The sequence below is a fragment of the Protopterus annectens genome, chromosome 10.part0 (genome assembly GCF_019279795.1).
Source record: "Protopterus annectens isolate FY-2018-M chromosome 10.part0, PAN1.0, whole genome shotgun sequence".
NCBI classification, from domain to species: Eukaryota; Metazoa; Chordata; order Ceratodontiformes; family Protopteridae; genus Protopterus; species Protopterus annectens.
This window is the reverse complement of record NC_056744.1, coordinates 793,199,117-793,215,588: the sequence shown is the minus strand read 5'-3', so window position 1 is coordinate 793,215,588 and position 16,472 is coordinate 793,199,117. Positions and strand designations below refer to the sequence as shown.

At 40.2% G+C, this 16,472-nt stretch overlaps 1 protein-coding gene and 1 long non-coding RNA gene across 5 annotated transcripts in view; one reads left to right on the top strand and one right to left on the bottom strand.

Moving 5' to 3' along the window:
* The window catches only part of AGL (amylo-alpha-1, 6-glucosidase, 4-alpha-glucanotransferase), a 1,248,201-nt gene extending 1,244,787 nt beyond the window's left edge, over nucleotides 1-3,414 (bottom strand). For all 4 annotated transcript variants that reach the window (XM_044085615.1, XM_044085617.1, XM_044085614.1 and 1 more), the window contains exons 1-2: nucleotides 3,244-3,414; nucleotides 1,797-1,946 (exon numbers count right to left, since the gene is read on the bottom strand). In XM_044085615.1, the coding sequence (XP_043941550.1) occupies nucleotides 1,797-1,878 (82 nt within the window). In that variant the 5' untranslated portion in view covers nucleotides 1,879-1,946; nucleotides 3,244-3,414. The remainder of the gene's footprint in view (nucleotides 1-1,796; nucleotides 1,947-3,243) is intronic.
* Nucleotides 3,415-3,519: 105 nt separating this feature from the next.
* LOC122813349 overlaps nucleotides 3,520-16,472 on the top strand; it is a 292,537-nt gene continuing 279,584 nt past the window's right edge. Inside the window, exon 1 of the long non-coding RNA XR_006366667.1 lies at nucleotides 3,520-3,673. This is a non-coding gene — a long non-coding RNA (uncharacterized LOC122813349). The remainder of the gene's footprint in view (nucleotides 3,674-16,472) is intronic.

Sequence of the window (16,472 nt, the reverse complement as noted above, 5' to 3'; positions counted from 1 at the left end):
CCTGATATAATAAAATCTCTAAGTTTGCCAAGGGATCCAAATCCTTCTCCCACCATTGTGATATACAAAGTATAATCTCCCCTCCCAAACACAGAAAATGCTTTTTCTGGAGAGTGTGCTATTTCCCTTCTGAGAAAGCACTCAAGAAATTAAACACTTAAGCAAAAATATAGTCAAACCAGATATTTAAAAAAAAAATAAATAAAAAATTTAAATCAAAATAAATGTCAATTTTTTTTTCCTAAATTTGAACTGACCCTGTCCCCATTGCATGATGTAACTATTTAGAATGCTCCATAGTATATGGCTGCTTACACACACACCACACACACACACACACACACACACACACACACACACACACCTTAATAATGTATTCATATACCTACCCATCTTCACAATCATAATGATGCGCTCACAGACGAACCCCCCACAACTCTGAAACATACCAGTGATGGACATAATCATGTTCTTGTCCATATAAGTAGCACCAAACAGAAATGAAAAGAGCACACACACACACACACACACACACACACACACACACACACACACACACACATACATACATAGTACACCATACATGCAGTCACAGGCAGTTGGGAAAAAAGACCTGTTCAGAAAATGCTACTTACTGACACATTGGTCTAGTGGACCAATGAACACTACAGTCCTTATAAGCCTAGCAGCGTACTCAAAGTATCATGGGTGTCTGTATGGGGGGGGGGGGCATGTTGGTAGGGAGGTAACTAATGGATTTGTGGTGGGGGGGTGAATTAGAACACCACTTTTTTTAATGATGGCTTGTCCATAATGGACATGGGGGCCAGACCGGAAATAAATTTACAATTTCCCATCCATCTGTCAAGGTTTCATTCAAATAGGGTCAGGGTTGAAGGATGGAAGCCTATTCCACAAGGGGATCCTTTCCGACATGTCGGTCTCTCAAACATGTTTTCTTAATATCACAAGCATAGTTCAGATTCCCAAAAGGCTCAACCAACAAGACTGACAGTGCTGTTCACTGTCACAGTTAAGTGGGCAACCAAACCACTAAGTATTTTAGAAAACAATTTGTTTCAGTCTTTTTGTGTATGTTGTCTCCAACAGGAATCACTTTCTGAATCTAATAGGAATCACTTTCCACATGTACAGAACTAGAATTTCTGCACTTTCATATTGATAAGATTGGACACATTCAACTGAAATTTTTTCAGCTTTTACTAATTAGCATATGGCACTATAATCATCAACAAGGGAAAAAATAGAAGTATTTTTAACACACGTGAAGCAAATTGTTTGATGCAGTTCATCCTTCTAATGTAGACCATTTTTAAACACCTTAAAGCTAATAAACAAAAAAATAAATAAATCAGCTGCATCTTACACAAAGCTTTGTCCCAGTGACACACAAAGCCATGACTTTACATCTAGTTAACAGCAAGAAAAATGTGTACACCAAAAGCAGTGTAAAAAAGCAAGTATGCCATTACTGATTAAACTCTTCCTGCTCTTTAAAAATTAGTGCACATGTTAAGCAAAGCATCATACTGTAACAAATTAAATAAATGAACAAGAGGAAAAGTATTACAGTGGCCTATGGCAAATCTGTGGATGACAATAGAGACACTTTGAAAGTTTAACGGCGTCGATAAAAAGCAATATCTACTCGCATTAACTCCTTTTTCAGATGGTAGTGTCATGCTGTTTTGCAACTATCATAATCGGCATTTTATACAACTCACATCCTCAGTATTGACCAGTTCCAAAATTTATAATGAACCGTATAGTCTCACCTTGTTCAACTCTGAAAAGCGTTTTTTCCAGTTTCTCCATGTCGTTTAATAGAAGAACTCTAATTTGCTTATTCTGTGCCATGATTGCTGTAATCACAAAATGTTCCTGCTGAGAACAACGCGTATATCCGGTCTAACACAAGGGGTCCCCTAAAATAACACAACAACAAATTAGAAAAGAAGCTCTATGATAACCTGAGAAAAGTACACAATAGTACAGTGTTGCTTACATTTCCGTTCTCTAGAGCTCAACAAAACAAAAGCATGAAATAGGGTCTGCCAGACCACTACGTTTTCTTGCTGTTGACCCCTATACTAGATCAGCATGGCATTCTAGTCTGAACCATCAACTAACTTGCTTTTGTAGCACGTAGAACAGCTGAAGCAAGGACTCAGGTAATAAAGAACTGTTATGTGAGACAAAAGTAGGAACAACACTACCAAGGTCCTCCATTGGAGCATTTTACCCAAACAGCTGTTAGCTTCCATTACCTAAAAATACCCCGATAATGTGACATATTTGTAACGGCTTTACATCTTTGTCCAGGGTATGTCACAAACTCAGCTGACCTTCAATAAAGTAACCTTCGACATACAGGAGACGGTTTCAGAATGCAGGTCTTAAAAAGGGTAACAGTATGACAACCATCTGTTTTCCTATCTAAAACCTCAACCTCTACAACTAAAATCACCCTTCGTAGGTGCCTTGAATACATCATCATTTCGGTCACGATAAGTACCATTATCTGTTGTATTTTTTCCATCAACACTTACAAGCTATTATAGTCATATATGGTATCTTGCAAACTACACCTCACTCTTCCTTCCTCGTGCAATAGGAAATAAGAGTTTCCTAAAGCAGCTTGCAAAATGTTGCAAGAAGCAATGCAAAAACAGGGTTGGCGAAAACAGCAAATAGCTCTTGAACTGACGAAAATAAGTTAAAAACTGCGGTAGCCACCTCGAACATAAATGCAGACCCTGATGCATCATCCTCGCCACAACACAATACGTAAACATGCTGATTCACAAATAGAAATAAACAATTTACATATCAGAATAATTTCATTAAACGGATATAATTAGTCCAATATACCCTTTTTGCGAACTACAGAAAGTTGCAAGACTCTTAACAAGGTGCCCAAGTAACAATATAGGAACAAACCCGAATCACCTTATCAGATAGCACAAACTCTGCAACAGTTGGCAAGGACCACTCGACACTCATCCATCAACAAATTCAAACAAGGTCAGTCATGCAGCCAGAGAAGGTCAGTCTATTTTTGCTGCATATCTGAACGGCCACACGTCTCAGTTTACAACTTCTGATTTTAACCAGTGCTACTTTTGCTTCATTTCTTCTCGGATAGTTACATGCAATTTTTATCACTGCCTTAAATTTTCCTCTGATGACAGTCCTTCACATTTTTTACTACAAGGCGCTTACCAGTTTAGAGATCCAAGGCTCTGCAGTGTACATGCAGCTGTGATCAGCTGTAAACTCAACTGAAGGACGGACCGGTAGTTAAATATGGTGACCTTTTACCCGGAAAACGATAGCTCGCGAGTCTCTAGAGGGTATTTTTTTCCCAAAAGGCGAGAAGTATTGTTTTTATTTGCAGCAGATGTATTAAAAACGTATACGTTACGATGTATGTTGGGTTTACTCGTTTGCTTATTTTATCTGTTTATATGTTTGGTAGAAGATGTTAAAAGTTGATTATGGGTGTTATACATTTTCTTGAGAGGCATTAGCGATGGAAATCCGCTCTCAATTAACAAATTGTGTGGTGGTGCTGTGCTGTCCGTGTCTGGGATTATTTTGTGTTTCTTTTTGAGTAAAAGTTAAACAAACGTTGGCTGCGATGAGGGGAAAGGTAATTAAAGTGAAATGGGTTTTGTTTGCAACGTGCTGAAAATTAAAAAAGAGTAGATAGAGGTCAGTGCTTAGATGAATGGCAGTTCCGTTATGAGAGTGAGAGACGTGTTAATTCGCATGCTGCTTTGAAAGAAATATTCCTTTAGAATCCAATTCCTCCGGAATAAGTTATTTAATACAAAGGCAGGATAGGTTATATTACTATACCATAACCAGCTGATCTTAAAGTATGATTTGTGCTTTTGATTAGTGGACAGCGAAGATCCTTTGGCAGAGTAGAATAGTTGATTTATGAGCAACTTTATTTTAAACTGAAGACAAGAGCAGTGAAGAGTTTCGTTGTGACGACCAGCTGCCTGCAAACTTGGTAGTTAAAGGAGCTCTGTCATGAAGGGCTTGCCACTGTCACCATAGTAGGGTGGTTGACTGACACCCAGTTATGTGAAGGACATGGACTGTGGTCCTTCAGTCTGCTGCACTGCCCCAAATAAGTCTGGGTTGGCAGAGATAGTATTATGAGTCAAACCACTGGCACACAGCAGTTTAAAGTAAAAGAAAGTGTGCACAATTCTAATTCGATAAGCAATGCTTCAAATGCATCCTGGTTTGTGTAGAATTAATATACGTTGCTCTCCTGGGTATGGGCTTCCACCATGTGGGTGCACATCAAAACTGCAGACTAATCACAAAGGTGAGCCTTTGGCCTGCCACATCAGACCTATTTCTCACAACTAAATGTGTGAACTACAGAGTTTTCCAGTGTCCCTTACCCATAGACCCTGCTTTACAAATTATTTTCAAAACGTGCAATTTTCTTCCTTTCGTGGTTCCAAGCAGCATTTTGACGTCTACATATTTTAATCTGCATTATTTATTTATTTACATTTGTTGACCGGGAGTGTCCGGCTGGACGTAGGTCCATTTTCAGCGGAGGCCCGGGGAGAAAAGCTCCACAGTTAAAATAAACAGACAGTAGTTACATTGGATTACATAGCGATTAACAATTTAACATAGCAATTACTTGCAACATATTTACAGATGAAGAACATAGTACATCAGTAGACAACTAGAATCTTTATCTGTGAAGTACATAACAGACATTAACAAATGTTACAATAAGAAGTTTCTGCTGTATAATAAGTACTAGGCTTATGAGCATCTGAGCTTGCTATAATCAAGGTAGTTAGTGGAGTGGAAAGAAAGGTAGTGGTTGGATGGGGTGGGTGATATTGGGGTGGGAGTTGCAAGGGCATAGCCAGCATGTTTTTAGGTGTGCTTTTAGTAAAGTTTTGATGTGGGTGCATGATGGTATGGAGGTTATTGTTGGTGGGAGGGAGTTCCATAATTTGGCTATGGTGCAACAGAATAGTGTTTTACCAGCAGAGTTATTGGCTTTAGTGATCTGCATGTGATTTTTGTTGCTGGATCTTAGTGGTCTGGTGGTGCGATAGGGTTGGAGTAGATTCTGGAGGGATGGGACATTTAGTGGATGGTTTACTATTTGTGGGCGAGTGAGAGTTGATACCATTGAAGGAGGTGAGGGAGTTCAAGCCAGCCCAGTTCAGCAAGTGAGAGACAGTGGTGACTTACGGTAGGATGCCCCTGTGGCGATTTTGTTGTAGCAGGTCTCTAGCTTGTTTAGATTGCATTGCCTTAGGTTGGTATATATTGGAGAGGCGTAAAGTAGGGTGGAGATAAGGTGGGAATATGCTATTGAAATCTTTGCTGCTTTGGTGAGAAGTTGCTTACTTCTGTATAACGCTCCTAGTTTTTTGAGGACTTTTTTTATGGTCATGGATATGTGAATGTCAAATTTTAGTTGACAATTTCAACTCCTAGCAATTTGGTGTGTTCAGTTGGGTATATAGTGGTGTTGTCTTTTGCTGTGATGTTAAAGTGAGAGTTGTTTTGAGTATGTTTGGTGGCTTGGAAGATGAGTAGTTTGGGTGGAGTATTAATTGGGCATCGGATAACCAAGTTTCAACAGAGGAAAAGGCTTCCTGTGTGACTTTTTGCAGTTTGGGTAGGGACTGGGCTGAGCAGATGATGGTTGAGTCATCTGCGTATTGTATGAGTGTGCCATGTTTGGTGGCAGAGGCTAGATTATTGGTGAAAACAGAGAAGAGTAGGGGTCCAAGGATGGATCCTTGGGGAACCCCTATGGAGACAGGTAGTTGGGGAGATATGTCATTCTGCCATACAACGGATTGTTGGCGGTCAGACAGGTAACTCTGAAACCAGTTGGTGATGGATTGTGAGAAGGATAGGTTATTGAGGACAGAGATAAGTTGTTTGTGTGGAACCATGTCAAATGCTTTAGATAGGTCTAGGAAAGTAGCAGAGGAGAGAGAGCCATTGTTTTTATGCTGAAGGATAGTGTTAGTAAAGGAGAGTAAGGCAGTGGTGGTGCTGTGGTTTGGACGGAAACCATGCTAAGTATTGGAAAGGAGGTTGTTAGTAAGGAGGTAGTCTGAGACCTGAGAGTGTATGCATCTCTCTAGTATTTTGGAAAGTGGAGAGAAAATAGCTATGGGGTGTTAATTGGTTAGTTCTGTGGAGGGAAATTATATGTGATACTTTCCACAGTGTGGGAATGTAACTTTCTGACAGATTGGCTAATCAAGATGGATACTGGGTAGGCCAGAGCATCAGCTGCGATTTGTAGGTATTCACTTGGGAGGTTGTCTGCTGCTAATTTGGTGGGCTTAAGTTTAGTTAAGAGTTTTTTTATGTTGGAGGTAGGTACAGGAGAAAAAGAGAAGGCAGTGGGGAGATTACTAGTTGAAGGTGTGGGTTGGAGGGGAGTGGGGTTGTGTTGTTTAGCTAGTGATAGTATGGATTGTGTGAAGTGTGTGTTAAATGAGGTAGCAATATTTTCTGAGGAGTGAGGGATGTTAGGAGGAGGGATACTGACTTTACCTGGGTGGAGGATGGAGTTTATGGAGGACCAAAATTGTTTGGGGCTGTGTTGGGAGGAGTCTAGGGCAGACTGGTAGTATTGGAGTTTGTCCTGTTTTATTAGCTTTTTGACTCTTTTGCGTAGTTCTAGGAATTTCTGTCTAGTTGAGGGGGTTTTGGTTTTGTGCCTGTGCTCCCAGGCTTTATTCCTGTTTTTCATTTCTGACTTAGTGGTTTTCTGTAGCCATGGGGAGGGTTTTGCTTTGGTTCTGGAAAGTCTTATGGGGGCATGGTAATTAAGGATGCTCAGGAAGGTAGTATTAAATTCAACTGCATCATCAAGACTGAGGTACTTCAGAGGATGCCAGTTACATTCTTTGAGGGATGAGATGAATGTGAGTGGGTTAAAGTTTAGTCTTTTACGTATTTGACGGTAGATGACAGGTTTAGCTTGGTATAGGTATTTTTTGAGTAGGAATGTTGGGGAGTGATCACTGAGGCTATCTGATAAGCAGCCTGTTATATATGACTGGGGGCTCTTGCTGACTAGTATCCAATCCAGGGTAGTGTGCTTGCTGGAGTTTTTATTTATCCTAGTTGGTGACTGGACTAGTTGGGTGAAGCCATGAAGGTTTACATAATGGGTTGGATGGTTGCCAGAACAGGATTGCCAGTCAATATTGAAATCACCTAAAATGATAAGTTTCTTGGGGAAGATGGTGGGTAGACCAGCTTAGGAGGTTTTCTAGTGGAGGGATGTTTTGGCCAGGTGGGAAGTAGCATCCAATTATGTTGATGGTTTTGTTTTGGTTTATTTTGAGGTTTGTATATATTATTTCTTCATTGCCTATTTGTGGAGCTGATGATTTTAAGATCTGGATGTTTAGATGCTGTTTAAATATTATAGCTACACCGTCTCCATTCTTGTTTAGCCGGTCTACTCTTAGTATGCCGTAACCTGTAGGGAGTATTTGCTCACAGGTAATGTGAGGTTTTAGCCAGGTTTCTGTCAGGATGACTATATCTGGGGAGTACAAGTCTATGGTGGCATGGAGTTCATGGACTTTGTTGGATATACTTCTAATATTTAGGCTTAGTAGAAGGAAGTCACTTGGCTTTCTATTGGCTGTAATATGGGAGAAGTTGTGGTTTCTAGTCTGATTATGAGGATTGGGGTTGGAGATGGTAGGGCCAGGGTTGGGGTGGATGTCTCTACTTAGGGCTAGTTTTGATATGCATGAGGTTATTAGTTTTCAAATGTGTTTGTTTGTTTATAAGGGAAACTTTATGATTGTGCTCTGTGGGTAATAGGTATGGTGGGAAGGTTACTATATTAAGTTGTAGGGATGCTTTATGTTTGAGTAATATAGTTGGTAGAATGTGGGGGGTGCATAGGGATGGTTCTTGAGTTGGTGGGAGGGGAGCTGAGTGAGGGTGAGACATGAGTGGTGGTGTGTGTAGTAGTACAGTGGTAGTGGTTGAGTGGGGGAATGATGGAGCTTTGGTAGGATGTAAGTTAAGCAAGGAGAGTGCATGCAGTGAGCATAGGTAAGGTATGCTTGTACATGTTAGTTGAGGAGGTGTGATAGTAGTGGGAAGATGGAGGAGGTAGTGTTGGGACACATTTACCATTTAAGTAAACTTTTATTTATCTACTTCTTTCTCATGAATAGCCTGTATTATTTACATTACACTCCTATAATGGTTTAGTGGTTAACTACTATGACTATAGGGTACACAGTCCTGGGTTCGAGCCTTGCAGAGGCTGTTTGTTTGGGGTGGGAGGTTTACATGATGGTTAAGGTATTTACCTTACAGACACAAGGTGCAGTGTTTGATTCTCCCATGGGGTAATTGGCTAGGCTTAAAATAGCCCACAGGGGCAGTTAGCCTAGTACTAAGCTATGAATTACTAACACCACTGTAACTACGACCAGAGTCCAAATGCACACCTCCTACCTGCTACTTTTGATTTAGTCTAATATAAATTATAAAAGTTTTGATTGGTAGTAGGCTCAAGTGATCTAGCTAATTGGAGATGGACGCCATTGCTTGCCAAATTCCATGCACAATACCTTCTTCTTGGATAGCCAATGACATTAATACGTACCCATAAATAATACAGGCTATTCATGAGAAAGAAGTAAATCTATAAAAGTTTACTTAAATGATAAACGTGACTAATGCAGATTAAAATATGTAGAGATCAAAATGCTGCATGGAAAAACAACAGTTAAATAGAATACGCACAGTAAAAGCATGATCTGCAGCAACACTGTCTCTGATCTACTGTTAGGCTAGAATAACTGATACAAGGCAGGACAGCACTTAGAAGGATGCACCAAGACCTCCTGGAGCAAAGAGTAAGAGTAAATCTAAAACAAAGCAGTTGCAAATGTGTATATATTTTGGTTTTTCACTCTTGTTCCACAGAACACAGGGTTGCTAGATAATTTTATGTGCCACACAAAAACAGATATAATTAAATTACATTAGTTTCCTTTCCCACAGAGAAACCATGGATTTGCAACCACTACACTCTCCTCACATCTTTAGCCATCTGCTTCTTTGAAGAATACTTTAATAGCATTTTATGATCCTGGCTTTTCTGTCTCCAACCCCTTGCACAGCTTATATGCAAGTTATGCACTCACCTGTGTAGCTATACAAAGTTGCATTTTTACAGTTCAAATGCATTTATTATTCTTTCATGTAATTTTTTTTATTTAAAAGGGAAAAGGTCACACATTCCCATGAACAGAAACTTTGTTCAAATATAGTTTTCAAAGTTGCCAGCAGCCTACAAAAAAAAAAACATATTTTAAATCCATTTTCTTAGCTTCGCAGCTCCAAGCACAACAATTCCCATGCCCTTAGCACCCCAAGTAAGTCTTCAGGAGGCTTCACTCAAGAAATAAAGCTTGCAACGGGTGCAGTATTTTGACGCATTACCCCATACCTGTCTAGTTAGACCATCTTCAGTAGCAATGGCAATATCACTATCTGCTGGATAGTCATATTATAGGACTGTAAGACCAAACCATCTTAGAAGCTTTCCATGCTGCACACTTGCCTATGTAGCCATTTTAAAAGGGTTTTGTCTGTAGCCACAGTGAACCTTCTGCCATATAGTTAGGTTTACAACTTTTCCAGGGCACAAACTATGCCCAGACATTCCTTCTGTACAACTGCATAAGTCCCCCTCCTCCCAAGGTTGAAGTTTGCTGCTGAAGTACACAACAGGGTGCTGTTATCCTTCTGAGGAAACCTGGCTAAGTTCAGCACCCATCATTGGAAGTATCTGCCTGTACAATGAGTTTTTGACCATAATAAGGATTGGCTGGTACAGAGGACCCACTCAAAGCTTCTTTGATTTTTAGAAATGCCTGCTCACAGACTGGATTCTAGCTATTTTTCCTGGTACAGTCTGTAATGGAGTAGCCATTGTACTGTTGGAGGGGACAAACTTCTTTTAGTACCGTGCTGCCCTAAGAATGCCCTCATCTGTTTCTTGATAGAATCTACCTTGGCAGGTTCTGGTTTAATCTTTCCACCACCCATTCTTGGACTGAGATAAATACCTAAGTCTTACCCACATGACACTCAGCATTAATGGTCAGCCCTGCCATTTGCAGTCTGCCCAGCACTTCCCTGACATGCTGAATGTGTTCTGCCATGACTGGCTGTAAATGGTGGCTGGGTCAACCAGGTAAACAATTGCATAATCTCCTGTGTCTGCTAAGATGTGATCTACCAGCCATTGAAAAGTTGTTGGGGCATTTTTGTAAACTCTTACAACCCAAGTGGGGTCACAGATGCCGACTTCTTCCTGGCTGCAGGTGTCAAGGGTACCTGCCAGTAACTCCTTGTTTTTTTTTTTTTTAGTTCCCTTGACATTATTCTACTGGCTTGGTTCCCAGTGTCCCACATTCATTTCAGGTCTACCAGCCAATCTCCTACTCCCTGAAATTTGCTATGGTATTGGGCCTATTGTGGATCCTAAAGGTGACCTGAGAGAGCGTCCATCTTTCCATCCTATTTTTGTTTGTTTTGTTTTCATCATATGCTCCACCTACTCTCTTCCCTGCCTCCACAATCGTCTATTATGTCTGAGGACAGCTCCACTCTTTGGGCCACGCCTCCTCTTAGGGAATGAGATCGAAGAATGCCCCCCACCCACCCAGGACAGACATGACCATCCTTTCCTCCCTGCCACTCCATCAGTTGCCCAAGCCACTACTCAAACTCGGCTCGCCTGGGCCATAGTCAGAGCTTTATCCTTCTACACCACCAGAGCGGCTATACCTGCTAGTAACTTTTGGTCAGGTGAATAGCAGTTAGAATAGCTGGGTCTGTGTAAGTACACCAGGTTTCGTCTGTTTTTTGTCTGAGGTCTGCATCTGCCTTTGTGTGACTGTTCAGTTTCATTTGTAGTTAACACAGAACCTGCCACTCCCATCTATCTTTGGCAATAGCAGTGTGGTGCAGGAAGTGCTGGACTCCAGTAATAAACCCTAATTCCAATATCCCCTGCAGTTCCTCTCAGAGTTTGCCTTACTCTGTTAGATACCATGTAAGGGACATGTTTGATGGGCTGCTGTGGTCCTGTGTCCATATGGTGCACCTCCAGCTGGGTAAAACCTGACTTTATCAGTAACATATTTCCATATTGCTGTAATAGTGCTAGAATTTCCTGAAACTGGCTTGGAGTTAGCTTATGGAACAGGGATATCCCATCAATGAAAATATAGAGCCAAGTAACACAAAGGAGATCTACCACCAGATCCTCCTCTGATTTCTCCTACTCACCACTGATACTGAGTACCAGGGTCTCTCTTTCATGACAGGGCTTTATCATATAAACAAGGTAGAGGCTGTGCTTCTGCCTCTTGCCTGGTAACTTTAGTATATAGTTCACATTGCTCACCTTTTCCACAATGGTGAAAGGACCCTCCCATGCTGCCTGCAGCTTGTGTCTAGCAAGAGTAAGTACTATCACTTGCTGCTCAGCAGAGTACTGTCTGGCTTTAGCTTTTGTTTCATGTCATATCAGACTTTTAACTGCTGTTGTGCCTATACCATGTGCTCCTGGGCCATCCGCATGAGCTCCTTAAGCCTACTGTTGAAGTTTAGGACATACTATACAATGGGCTGCTTTTGGAAATCATGCTTACCCTCCCTCTCATTGTGAATTAAATCTAGGGGTTCCCTTGCCCTGTGCCCATACAGCAGTATAAAAAAGCAGAAAAAATGTGGATTACTGGGGCAAATCCATGTATGCAAAAAGTATGTGGCATGTACTTGTCAAGCTCCCTCTTAACTGGCCTACAAATGTATTTAACATGGATTTTCAGTGTAGAGTTTAACCCCTCCCCAAAACAATTTGTCTGTAAATGTTAGTTGGTAGTCTTTAAAAGCTTTCCCCCCACAGTGTTTCCACAAACAGGCCTGCAGATCTTACACAAAGTTAGCAAATCTATCAGTATTTATAAAAACCTACCTTGCTGAAAATCACTAATATAGCATTTGTTACCTTAATTGCTTCAACTGAAGACAAGAGGCACTACCTATTTTTTACACATAGGAAGTAGAATACTCAGAGGTCCCACAGTATCCATAGCTACCTTATGAAATGGCTGCTTGTTCACAAGGGCATCAAAGCAACCCTGACTTTGTGTATAGCATTGCCAACCATTTGGTACTGCTCACAGGCCCTGCAGAACCTAGTTATATCTTTTACAGTCTATGACCAATAAAATTCCACATAAACCTTTGCTAGTGGTTTTTGTGTCCATATGGCCTACAAAAGGAATATTATGGGCTACAACCAGAAGTGCCTGTGAGTTGGCACTGGGTACTAACAATTGTTTTGCTTCTCCCTGTGTGAGCCTTCTTCAGGGGTCCATTCCGTGTGCAATAATACTTTATTGCATTGTATGGACTACCTTTGCCCTTGAGTATCTGGAGCACACTGGGCTATCTTCCTCAGAATTTATAAAGAAGTATTTGAAAGCTGAGCCTGTCTTAATGCCTTCTTAATAATCCTCCCAGCTCCCCTTCCAAAAGGAAGTCTGAAAGCGTCTGTCAGTGGTGCCTCAAATTCTGACTATTCTCACCTATCTGCTGCTGGAACTATGACCAGCCATTGAAAGTCCAGTACACTTCAGCTGCTTTGGCTTAGTTCCTGGCATAGCTCTCAGTCTCTTTGTGCAAGAAATCTGGACAACGCCTGACATAATGGTGGGACAAAGGCCCAAAAATAGGGACACATTTTAAACATTGCTGTTCTAAACTTAGAAACTTGCTAGAGCAACAGGGTCTGTGTTAACATGCATTTTGTGAAAGACACGAAGTCTGAAACTCAAATGCATGTCATTATTTAGTGACTTTAATCCTTAGATCATCTCAGTGATTTGTCAAAAAAACAGTTTTTATGAGGAATAGACCAAAGATATGAGGCAAAAATCTGGACATTCTGCAAAAATCTGAACAGTTGAGAGGTATGTTTCCTGGTTTGCTGCTACTGACCTGCACTACCCTGAATCATCCATCTCACTGGCTACAGATTAAGGTGTGGTTATATGTAATAGCATGCACACAGGCTACTGCACTATCAAAGTCATTTTCTATTACGACATTAGTAGGGACATCCTCAGGCACAGCCACCTACTTGCTTCCCCTTTCCAAGCCAGATAAACTTTGGCTAAAGGCTTCTGAAAAGGTTTCTCTCCCAAGGCCCTAGTTGAAGTAGACAGCCTAGGAAAGTATTGATCCTGTCTGACCATTTCAGGCTTGAATGTGGTTGTGACTGAAACTGTGCCTTTCTTGACAGTGGCCTCTTTTCTCTCTACCAAAATATGATACAGACTTTTATGATGGGTGCAATTGTTGTCTCAACACAGCCCACCACTGTCATAATAGCCTTCCTTGCTGCTTCCAGAATTCTTTGTTCCCCACTCTTGTTTCAGCGGATAGTTACATCTGAAATATTTAACCTCAATTTTCCTGTATAACCAATTATGATGGCTTAGCATGCCCCTCACTGATACCTTTATACTTGTGTGCAGTGCTTGGTACCCCTCTGATTCAGTGGCAAGCTGCTAGCAAGGTAGAGGTGCCCCATCCTCCCCATCTCCTAAGTAGTATTATACTCCTATTCTGCCAACTAAATCTTCATGCCCTCAGGCAGAATACTGAGGCTTGTTCCCTGACCAAAAGGTTTGCAAATATTTCTAATGTGGTGACCTTACATCCAGTCATCCATGTATGAAAACTAGTGCTGACTTCAGCAAGTATATTCAATAACACTATCATCTACCTTTTGTCTATGCTCTCTGAACTTTTTTCTACGTATTTCTGGTATCAATCTAAAACATGGAAGCAATCATTTTTTTAGCTTTAGTGTAGTTTAAGAGATCAACATCATTAAGTTTAAAAAGTGCAAGCATCGTCTTGTCTATGAGCAAGGTTGTAAAAACCTCACTTACTGCCATTGGTCAACTTGGTCCTGATTGCACGCTTTTTCAAATGCCCTTATAAAAAAAATCAAAATCACCTTCCTTTTTATATTGAGAAAAATAAAAACTTTGTACTTACAAGCTTTCGTGATTTGGCTTTTCTCTTGCCCATGACTCAAATGTCTCTGACAAAGGACGATCATCTCTAACTCATGCTTATGCTGCTTTTTTTTCTTCTGTCTTTGTACTGCATTCTTTTGGCTGCTGTGAGCCCTACAGCCTTGTTTCAAGCACCAATCTCTGTAATTCCAGTTAGGCTTTGATGTCCTTCTAGAAAAGAACCGATTGCTCTTTTCCTGCCTTCTGTGCACCAATACCTGCTGCTAGGCTGTGTGCAGGCTGCATTTCAGATGTAGACAAAACGGACACCACCTTATCTTTAGGCATGTTGGTTAGCATTCTGGATTCCTTTTACTCTACATTCTTTTGTCAGTTGTGACTGACATTTTAGCATAGTTGTCAGAACTCATTTATTCTTTTTTTTTTTTTTAAACCAGAAACATCTTTATTAAATGATCATGTATGATAGAGGCAGTCTTACATTTATATAAATGAAAATGCACCATGCTGACACAATCTCAGTTGCAAACATTATACATTGCAAACCATGCCAACACAACCGTAGCTGCAAACATTATACATCATTTATAATATATCCCGTTGTCAAACATTACATAGCTCATTCAGTTCATACCTTCTTTTAAACCTTGTTCCTTCTCTACATGTATCAATCACATACTTCCCATTTTTCCTATGTAATTTGCTCCTACCCTTTTCTGAAGATACCACTTCCAGTTATTTTAGCTCAATTAATATCTTCGCTACTTCTAGTAAATTTGGCTTAGACTTTGATTTCCATTTTCTAGTAATTGCTTTTTGGCAGCCACCATAATTAGACTCAGCAAAGCCTTACTGTATCTAGGCAATTCTGATTCTGTATCTTAGCTCAAAAAAATTTCTTTAGTTACACCAATTTGCTCACCCAGCAACTCTGACAGAGCAGTCTGCAGGGAATCTTTAAAGTCTACCAACTCATTACAGTCCCAGAAAATGTGTTCCCAGTTGCCTCTTTCTTCCTCATCACACCTCCAACATTTGCAGTCTACTTGGGGTATAAAGATACCTGTGTAAATGCTTCCAAGCAAAGATCCTAAATCTTCTAGACTTTGTTGCATATTTGAGAGACATAAATGTATCCCCCATTGTCAAATAATTCATTTCTTGTTCTTAAATTAAGCTAACTAAAAAAAAAATCAAATAACTGCTCTGCACAAAAAAAAAAACCCTGTATATTTTACCTTCAGGTTAAGAGGGTAAAACACACCTTTGTTTACAAGGCTGCTTTACGCTCAATAAGTTGACTTCCAGTATCCCATGACTGCCACCAAAAAATGCCTCGGATGGCTTGCCACAATATATGATGGATGACTGGTACCTAGATATGTAATGAAAAGGGGCTATGTTCCTTAGATCTGCTCCATTGACCCAAATATACCATGTAAAGACTACCAGATGGGTGATATCTTGAGTGAAATCTATGGAACCAGCAGGTTAAAGTAGACATAAGTCTAATTCAGTAACCACATTCTCATATACATCAGGTACGCAAGAACATAAAGGGAATGCACACTGCAGTCCAGGGTATAGGTTTCCAATATCTAGATCCACACTAAGATTGCACAGTGATCACTTACAGAGCTGAGTCTTTGGTATAACACCAAAAACATTTTTCTCATCACTCTGTGAACCGCAATGTCTTCCAGTGACCCTGACTCCTTTTCACTGTTTTACAATTATATTATTTTCACACACATACACAGTTTCTTGTAAAGGCTGGTTGAATTGTCTAGTTGTCTCACAGCTTTTTCCCCTGGCACAGTAGTACTGTCACAATTTTGAATATGGCCAGAGATCAACCACATGCCAGCTACTTGCTGTTCTTGATTTAGCCAAATATAAATTAAGAATATTAATATTCTTCACTGGTAGTAGGCTTAAGCAATGTAGTTAATTACTAACCTACATCCACAGTTCAAAATTACTACTACCATGACTGATATGCAGCTCAAATACCACTATTTCTGTTCTGCAAGAACTGCCATGGTTTTTATGCAATGCCAACATTTAATAAAGAACTCATGTATTGTACTATATTATGTTGTCTAAGTTTTATAAGTTTGGTACATAGTGTATTTTGCATTTATAATTTTTTTATATTTTGTGTATTTTACATTTATAAATTTTTGTTAAGGTTCTGTATTTTTCACTGTATTCATTGTGCAGCTTTTCTCCCCTGGCCTCCACTGAAAATGGGTTCCTGACCCAGTGAACTTTCCCGATCAACAAATGTCAATAAATAAATAAAAATAAATAATTGGAGAT